General features: G+C 46.0%; 1 protein-coding gene across 1 annotated transcript in view; it reads right to left on the bottom strand.

Moving 5' to 3' along the window:
• The window catches only part of RPS6KA2 (ribosomal protein S6 kinase A2), a 99,470-nt gene that overhangs the window by 75,902 nt on the left and 13,698 nt on the right, over positions 1–9,870 (bottom strand). Inside the window, exon 4 of the mRNA XM_019628180.1 lies at positions 1,981–2,061. Coding sequence (XP_019483725.1) covers positions 1,981–2,061 — 81 coding nt within the window. The remainder of the gene's footprint in view (positions 1–1,980; positions 2,062–9,870) is intronic.

Genomic DNA, 9,870 nt, shown 5'->3' with positions numbered 1-9,870 from the left:
GGTCCTCAAAGTCCTTGGAGTGGACATCGTTCTCTCAGGCTCAGGGGCTTTGACTCAAGCAATACTGTGTAGTCATTTCAGAAACGGGGCTGGAACCAGTTGCAGACAGCTTGCCAGGGGCAGAACTTAGGGACGGGGAGCCAATATTAATGAGTTCTGTCTGCCTCTGTCACTTTTATTATGCGTCTTGAGATGTTTTTTTCTCATTTCTCTCTCTTCCCTTTCTGTCTTCCTTCCCCCACTCCTTACTTTTTTAACATAAAGGGGATTGAAATGCACAGGGAGAAAAGTATTTGTAGGTTCCAACTTGCTGTCATTATCACGATGATCAGTGTCGGGCTTTGGGGACAAACAGGTGTCAGCAGAGATACTTTTGCTAGAAGGTGTTTGGCGGAGCAGGGCGACGGCTCTGGCTGTGGTTGGTGGAATCCCCTTTGCTTCCTATCCAAGTGCATTCCTACAACTTGGGGTTCAAGGGCACCCATCCTTCGAGTCCCCCTTTTCTGGCAGTGCTGGTAACCAGTTGGCCTGGCTCCTGGACATGGTAGTGGGGCTCGTGTTCTAGGTTTGACGACAGTGCCACAATTATGGGCTTACTGTTTAGGCTTCAGACCACAGGCAGCACAGAAAGCTCTCGCCCACTACTTAGCCAGGCGTGCCTCAGTCAAAGGGGACCGAATGCCACATGAGGGTCAAGGGAGACCAGGACCATCACTGCTGCGTGGCCGGCCAGTTCAGTGGGACTGATGCGGTGTCACTCGTCATCTATTTTACAGGAAGCACAGCGGGAAGGGTCCTGATCTTGGCACACCTCAAAGCTTCCTGATTTCTAAAAGTAAATGCTAAGAGCACTGTAGATGGTGGATATTAGACACAGAGCCTCTAACTAGAAAACCCTTGGTCAGAACTGTATAACCTGGAGCGTGGATGCAATGCTCTATTCAAGGGCCTGACGGGCAAACAGAGAACACGAATCATTTGATCAGCCAGAGGTAACACAGAGGATGCGTTTAAAAATCTTTATAAGACACCCAGCTCTTAACTTCTTCAGCAAAACACCCTGGATTCCAGCTGCAATGGCACATGGTGTTGGATCTGCCCACAGCCACGCATGGCTTCCAGCAAGTCCACACCCGTATCCACTCGTATTACTACTTAAAGGAAAAGCCACAGAATTTCCAAACAGGAATGAACTGTTTTCTTAGTAAAATCAGAAATTCACCAGCACAGAGCAGCAGCAGTGTCCCTCAACTCAGCCTCCCCGGGGCCTTTCAAACCAACAAGGTGCCACTTTTGTTCTTTTCTGTACGTGACTCGTTAGTTACTCAAGCCAGGCGGTAAACTTTAACACGGCAGGCACGACTCCGCAGTCCCCATTTTATCCATTTTTACACTTATTGCTTCTCTGAGGAGATAAAAGGCAGAAAGGAAACTGAGCGAAGTTGTGTGGCCCCCAGATGTGTGGTTCTGGGCAGACTGTTTGATCTGAGCCACAGTTTGCTCTTCTGAGAAAGGTAAACAGTACTTGGAAGTTTTGAAGGTTCAATAGCTACCATCTTTAAAGTGCTTGAAATACAGTATTCACTTAACATGCAGGAGGGGCCACCATTTCTGCTTTAAATAAACTACTGGGTCACAAAGCATTTTATTTTGAAACAACACAAGAAAATGTCATAGATTCACCCCAATCTAGGTCAACAGACTTGTTTACATCACTTAATCAATAACAATAATTTAATGAATAGTAATGTGTCTTTGAGACAAAGACAAGGCATCTTGCTCTTTGAGAGTAGAAAAATGCAGAGAGATTAAGGAATCGGGGAGAGAGGGTAACTCGCCCAGACAGGGCCGGACAATGTGATCCAGGAGGGTCTCCCTCTGACCTATCATGATTTTTTAATGTCCTCTGATTTGGGGAAAGTTGCCCTAGGTCCTCTCAAAAGCAGGTTATTTTATTTGATTTATTTTTACTGTATTTACCATAATGAAGCTTTACGATGAAAGGGTGATTCACTTCTGCCAAAATGTCTCTCTCCATCTTCGATCTGACTCGGTCCCGAACTGCAAAACAGAAAAACAGGTGCTCAGGAGGCAGGAATTAGGGTTCTGATGAACACAGAATATAAAACACTGATGTAAACCATTTCCTCCAACATTCTGTTACAAAAATTTTCAGACATGCACAAAAGTTGAAATACGAGAGTAATGATTACACTGAAACCCTCCACTAGATTCAATAATTGCTCACATTCTGATACATCTGTGCGCGCTCTCTCTCTCTGCACACACACACACACACACACACACACACACACACACACACACACACATGCTTTAGCTAAAAACCTGACAATAAATGGTCAACACCATGACACCTGACCCTCAGGTGCACTGCCGTGTAGCACCTCCTGAGAATAAGGACAACTTCTTACACAACTAACACGACCGTCACACCTAAGAAAATTAGCTGTCATTCCATAATGCCATCTAATATCCAACCCAAATTCAAACCCACCCCCACGTCATTTAGAGCTGATTTTTTTTCCAACCTAGGATCCAGTCAAGGTTCACACATGATATTGGGTTGTTATATTTCCGTGTTCTTTTTACTTTTAGAAATAGCCCCACACCGTTCTTCCCCCAGCCTTTTTGGTGGGCTTCTTGGTAAGCCCAGGCCCGCTTCCTGTAGGTTCTTTCTCATTCTGGGTTTGATAGATTAACTGGTCCCTCGGACGCCTATGTTTCTTGCAAACTGAGCACAGGCCTGAGAGCTTTATGAAACTGAGGCTAAACACTTTTGATAGATACCTCCCGGGTGATGCTGTCGCCTTAGATGGAGCAGATGACGGGTGATACTGTGTTACTCTATGTGATGACAAATTCAGTGACATGATGAAGGTGGCAGGTCATCAGTCTCTCACTTCAAAGAGCTACTCGTCCCTTTGTAAATAATGAGTCACCCGTGGGGTGATGTTTTGGTATCGAATGGCTTGTGGGTTCCCTAACAACCCATCATCCAATGGTGACAGCATCTATCTATCATCTATCTATCTATCATCTATCTACCTACCATCTATCATTATCTATCTATCTACCTATCATCCATCTATCTATCATCTATTATCTATCTATCTGTCTATCTATCTATCTATCTATCATCTATCTATTATCTATCTATCTATCTATCTATCTATCTCCTTGCTTGAATCACTTAGGGTTACAAACTGGCAATTTCCTCGTTTCTGGGAACTGGCAATCAAGAGCAAGCTTTTACTCCCTCTCTCCCTGAGAATAACTATGGAGTATGGATTTTGAAAAAATTTTACTTTGTTATAATGAATTATAATATTATTCTTTTTTAGTGCTGACATTGTCCAAAGTTTAGCCATCTGGGAAAACAGATGGAATTAGTTTTGAGGCAAAAACAAGCAAACAAAGACCACCACTTGAGAACAAGGACAACTCCAAGGTTCCCACAGACAAACTGGTATACCCAGGGCCATATCCACATGACGCAGGGACCATTAGGGTTTTAAGAGCTGGTTTCTCTGTTTCCTCAGGCTACTGAGGAACAGTCTTTCCAAACAAGTGGATATGTTCATTTAAAATAACAAAGGTAACACAGTTTCATTAAAAATAGTTGCAATTAGACTTTTTCTCAGTGACTTTTCATTAGTTTTACTGTTTTAAATTCACAGTGAAACAGTACGTTAATTAATACCTTGAATTTTAGAATATGAAGAAGTATACATTTTATTTCAAGCAGTGAACAACAGATGCCCCCAAGAATTATTTTGCTCCTAACTGTTCTCCAATTAAAAGCAATCTCTCCTGCTATTTAAAAAGAGAGAGAAAAGGTACGCGTAAACATAGTACCACTACACGCCCCAGCAATTCCACTCTTAGGTGTGCACTCAAACGAGTCAAAACAGGGACGCTAACAGACACCTGTAGTCCTGTCTTCACAGCAGCATTATTCACAACAGTGGAAAGGGGGAAGCACCCCAGTGTCCCTGGACGGACAACTGGATAAACAACATGTACTCCATCCATACAGTGGGGCATCCCTCACCCTAGAAAAGGAAGAAAATCCTGACACCTGCGACAATGTGGATGAAGCTCAATGAAATAAGCCAGACGCAAAACACAAATAATATGTGAGTCCACTGCCATGAGGGACCTGAAGTTGTCACATTCATAGAGACAGAAAGTGGAACGGTAGCACCAGGGGTGGGACAGGGGAGTGAGGCGTTGGCGTGTAATGGGGACAGAGGTTGTTTGGGGTGATGGAAAGTTTGAGGGATAGATAGCAGTGAAGGCCACACAATACTGAGAATGTCAGTGCCACTCACAAGTAGTTAGAATGGCCAATATTGTGCTGTGGGTTAGGGTTAGGGTTAGGGAAACCAAAGGCCATAAGAGCCTGGTGGAACAATCAGGAGAAGATCTTACATTCAAATTTCCAAGGGGCTTTCCAGTTATAGTGGAAAAATAAATATTTAGTTCCTCCCTACACTTGACATGAAAAATACACTCCAGATCTACTAGAGTTAAGTGTTGAGGAGAATCAAGCCATAAAGATGGTAACAAAGATGAATTCCTATCTGACGTCTGGGTAGGACTCTCTTTCATAAAGGCCATGGAGGAGATGACAGGAAACATGAGCAGCTGTTACATCTACAACCTGGCCATCCAAAAAGACCACAACGTTCAAAGGCAAACACAAAATTTAGAGATTGCGTGAAACAGAGGAAAAGGGCCAGGAGCCTAAGTCAACACGATATCTAAATAGTCTCATTATGTCTAACAGCATAGAGACAGGAACCAAGACTGCAGCCCTGACACAGAACGTAATGTAACGCAGATTAAACACACCAGTTTGGGAAAATGTGTCCACAAATGTGTTTTGTAAGATTGACTCCATGGGCAAACGTTGGCAAAACACAAGCAGATGTCGGCTCCAGGGTGGCAGGAAACAGGAAACAACTGTGTTCACTCCAGGACAGAATGTATCACTGCGGACAACTAACTGTGTAACTGACCACGCCTGGTCTCCATGGACCAGTGCAGGGACACGTGAAAGACGCCAAACGACAGTCCTCACACCAGGCGATGCCATCAGGTATGAAACAAGCCGGCGAGACCAGCTCTCCGAAGGTGACTGGGGGGTCCCCAGGTCCGTGCCTCTTCTGCTTTGCTGGGCAGGACCCCCTCTGACCTCACCAGTGCCCTCTCTGTGGTGTTGGTCACTTATGGGCCAGATGCATGGATGGAGTGAAAGGGCTGGGACCACAGCTCTGCCATTTGACCAGCAGCTACGGAGGGTCCTTCCACTAAGAAAGAAACAGACATGGAGGGAAGGTGCGCCATTTCTGAGGCCGAGCACGTTCACGCTGCCTCGTGGACAGCAAAGGCTTCCGAGAGGTTTCGGCTCCTAAGACCTAGATGCACGAAAAAGAAAGCCGAGAGATGACCCCCTTATCCTTCCACCGTCACTGTGCCAATGAGTCACAGAAATCAGAAAGCAACACGTGGGCAGCATTCTCCCACCGGGCAGTTCTCGGCCAGTGCAGAGGCTGCAGCCAGGCCATAGCCACTGCACCCCGCCCCCCGCCCCCCGCGGTGCTTTTTCTCAGGTATGTGCCAGGTGAGCACAGAACTGAGTTGGCTTGCTACTACAGATGTAAAAAGAAAAGTGTTCCAGGCTATTCGGAGATTCGCTAACAAACCGTAGGTATTGGGGACAAATTAACATTTTTTTGGTACTTTAAATCAAGCCTGTACTTGTGGCCCATCTGAAACGGGGACGCTAGGGTGACGTGGTTTCGTGGTTTGCCGTGCTCTGTATGGCAATCTGTACCTCCTGGGACCAGCTCTGTCTTTCATGTGTCCTTCAGCCGGCGTGGCCCTTGGCTGCCCCTGGGGCTGAGATGAAGTTGGGGACACCTACAAATTCATCCTGCTGTGCGGGGCACAGGCTCCTCCGTAGGAACCCAGAGAGGAAGCACACCCTGGTGTCACTCTGGTGGACATGACACATAAGCAAAGCTAGAGAGACTTTCTGCCCCCCGGCCCCGCACCCGCCTTGGATGAGGCCCACGTCTTCATGGCTTCCAAGCCCCGCCCCCTTTACACAGCTTTGGGTGGACCTGCTCCTTTGTGCTCCTGAGGAACTGAAGGCTCAGCACATTTCATCCTGTTGATTTTGTTTCCTCAACCATGTGGCCTACTCTGAATTTTTATGAGTTAAAAAGTTGGCCGATGCCCCTGTCAGTCCTAACAAGATGTCTCCATAACCATAGTCCTTGCAGGTCTCAGGGCAAATGAAAACCATGGTGCAAGTAGCCAGCCTGATGAAGCGGACACTGGAGCTGGTGCTTCTGAACCTGAGGCCACCTCCGGGTGCCTGCATTTCCACCCTCCTGCGTGTCACCACGACTCCCCGTGATGCTGATGGAATCCTACGGCGCTAGTTGGGGGCATGCTCATGAAATTGACCTTGAAGTACTCGGCAACTGCAAGCTTCATAAGGCTCCCGGGTAAGGATAAGTAATATATTTTGCAGGATGGATTTACTTAGGAAAGCTCCATCTGCAACGAGGGGACCTGAAACCCTCTCTTCAGAGTTGGACACCATTGCCTGAATTTGTCTGTCTGATTTTTAAATTATTGCCATCACTGTACATTGCTTTCATGTTACATTATATACCAGATTGTGTCACATTACATTGTTACATTATGTAACATGACATTATATTATATAGAGATGGTATTGTTAAAAAAAATTAAGGCTAAGATAAAAGTAAATGTTGAGAAGTGATCTATCGGTCACTGTAGAGCTGAGAAAGGGGCAGCTCGCGAGCACACCTTTGGAAAGAACAGCGGGCGTGGTGGGTGGAACGCTGGACGTGCAGTGACCACCCTCAGGACCGCAGAGGACAACTTCTGCCCTCATCCCTGCAGACTGCTCCAGTCACAAAGAAGCATGACAGTGACAGACGATGGCTCGAGGGTCCAGGCAGCATGACTTTAAGGATTCTGAAGATGGAGCTGGCGCACAAGGTCTCAGCCAGGCCAGGCTCCGCCCGGCTGGGTGACCGCTGTTCTCCACTTCTCCTTTGCCCAGGAAACCCTACTGGGTCTGAGATCATGTCCCAAGCAGCCACCCAGATGCAGAATAACAATCCATCTTCACTCGATGTCTTTTGCCTACAAAGGTCTAACTCGGAAAAACGTGGTCCCCCATGAGAAGTGGCCGAAGGTTTGTACTGTTCACTCCAGAGACAAGAGAGGAAGGAACCGGTGAATGCTAAAATGAACACCATTAACCAACTGACTGCCAGGCCAGGCATGCCTCCCCAGGATGTCCGCCTGCTTCCCTACACTAAGTTATTTAAAAGAAGACCAACCGGCTTGCTTAACTAACTTCTTTACCAGAGAACCTTTCCGCGGATCAGTCTTCCTGTTTACGCTGCACAGGCAGTAAAGGTGACAAGTAGTGGAAAAAAGCGATTTCCTACTTTTTCCTATATACAATCCCAGAAATGCAGATTTGGTAGAAACAAACATAGAGGACCCCCAGGTACACAGGTGGTATATAATAATGAACGGGAGTGCCTAGTACATAAGGACGGTGTTTACCTAAGGGACAAGGCTCGTTCCCAAGAGCCCGGGAAAGAGAGGAGTCAAAGGAGCCTAAAGCGGAGTCATTTCGCTGCCCCCTTCATCTTAGACCATCTACTGGGAAAATAAATGCCCTAGCCCAGGGGTCAGCAAACTGCGGCTTGCGAGCCACATGCGGCTCTTTGGGTACGTTACGTCTCAAAAGTTTGCCGACCCCTGGAAGAGCCAATCCTGTCCCTCAAAACAATTTAAAAATTATTTGAGAGCCATAAATATATTTTTACAAATAAGGAAAATTTAAAGTATTATAAATGAAACTATGATAGTTTTATTTTCATTTTCAATTTTACTTCAAAGCCAAATGTACGTACTCAAAGAGCCGCATGTGGCTTGCGAGCTGCAGTTTGTCAATCCCTGGGGGCTCTTCCATCTCTAAAGTTTGCTGACCCCTGCCCTAGAGAGCAGAGGCCCCAGGTGCATCTAGCTAGGATGTGGCTTCCTGGTGAGGACACGGGGCCAGGTGTGGCAGGGAAGGGGATGGATTCTGACTCCACGCCCTCCAAACCACGGGACTGTGAGTGAGGGCTTCACTGCCTTGTACCTCACTTTCTTCCTTTGTAAAACAAAGATGATAAGACCAGTAGGGACACTTAATACGTGTGGTTTAAATCAGCCTTCGCCCTCCACCCCCAGAATTTACAATCATCCAAATGCAATCAAATGACATACATGAATTAGCATAGCAATAACATCTGTTCAAACTAAGGCGCTGACTGAAGCTGAGTTTCTGAGTAAGTCTGTTTCTAAAGGGAGCTTCTCAGTGCAAAAGAAAAGGATGTGAATAAAATGGCACTGGAAGTGACATTCTGACGTTGGAAAGCACAGGGCTGGCTCTGACCGGGACAAAGTCACAATGTTGTTACCCGCAGGAATACAATTCACGTGTCCCTGTCCTGATCCCCACGTGCACTCCACATTGCCTAGTGCACCTGGGGACATTCCGGGAGATGTAAGTGGAGCTTGACTCCTTAAAGAAGGTAGGGGCTAAGCAGATAGGGCTGCCAGCGACAATCAGCCTCAGTTCCATGTCCCTCCCCTGTCACCAGCCAGGCCACTGTGGGAACCCTCCCATAGACACCAAGAAACACACATGAGATGACCAGAACTGTCTCTTCATTACTTAACTGGCTAAACAGAGATTTTGCCAGAATAATATTGGATTGTTGGAAAAGTCATGACGTATTTCGTCTATGTTTTTCAAAGGTCATTTATTTATATAAAGAACAAAGATCAATCAATGATATATTGCCCATTTGGTTCGATAACCTTTTGCCATCTTTCAGTGAGCTTCATAATTCCTCGTTCATAGAAGGTCCTGTCTTTATTTGGGAAAAACCGAACAAGGCTCTGATTTACAGCCTCATCTGAATTCAACGTTATACCACGCAAGGAGTTTTGAACAGAGCGAAACAAGTGGAAGTCTGATGGCGCTAGGTCAGGCGAGTATGGTGGGTGTGGCAACACATCCCATCCAAGCTCTAATAATTTTTGACGGGTGATCAAACTTGTGTGTGGTCTCATGTTGTCGCAATGGAACACAACTCCTTTATAATTAACAAGCTCTGGATGTTTCTGGATGATGGATTCGTTCAAACTGTCCAACTGCCAACAGTACACATTTGAATTGATTGTTTGGTCCTTGGTAGGAGCTCGAAAAACCCAACACCTTTAAAATCCCACCACACTGAGAGCATAACCTTCCTCTGATGAATGTCTGCTTTCGACGTCGTTTGAGGTGAATCATCACATTGGGACCAAGACCGTTTGCGCACCACATTGTTGTAAACAATCCACTTCTCATCAGCAGTTATCAGCCGCTCCTAAAAAAAGATCATTTTCCTCACATTTAATGAGCATATTGCAGATGTTTATACACGGGGTCAAATGAACTTCTTTGAGTTCATGTGGAACCCGAATATCGAGCTTGCTTACGTATCCCAGCTTCTTCAGGTGGTCGTGAATGCTTGAATGATGAATGTTCAATGTTTCTGCATCTCCTGTGTCATGTAACGTGGGTTTGACTCGATCAATGCCTTTATTTTGTCGTCATCAATCTCGGTGGGCTTCCCTGACCGAGTGTCCTTGAGATCAAAATCACCAGCACAGAATTTTGTGAACCATCGTTGGCACTGACGTTCTTGTAGAGCATTGTCACTGTAAACTTTATGCAACTTTTCACAAGCTTGA

This window comes from Hipposideros armiger, unplaced genomic scaffold (assembly GCF_001890085.2).
Source record: "Hipposideros armiger isolate ML-2016 unplaced genomic scaffold, ASM189008v1 scaffold_753, whole genome shotgun sequence".
Taxonomy (NCBI): Eukaryota; Metazoa; Chordata; class Mammalia; order Chiroptera; family Hipposideridae; genus Hipposideros; species Hipposideros armiger.
Note: the sequence above shows the minus strand (reverse complement) of the source record. Positions and strands in the feature narration are given on the sequence as shown.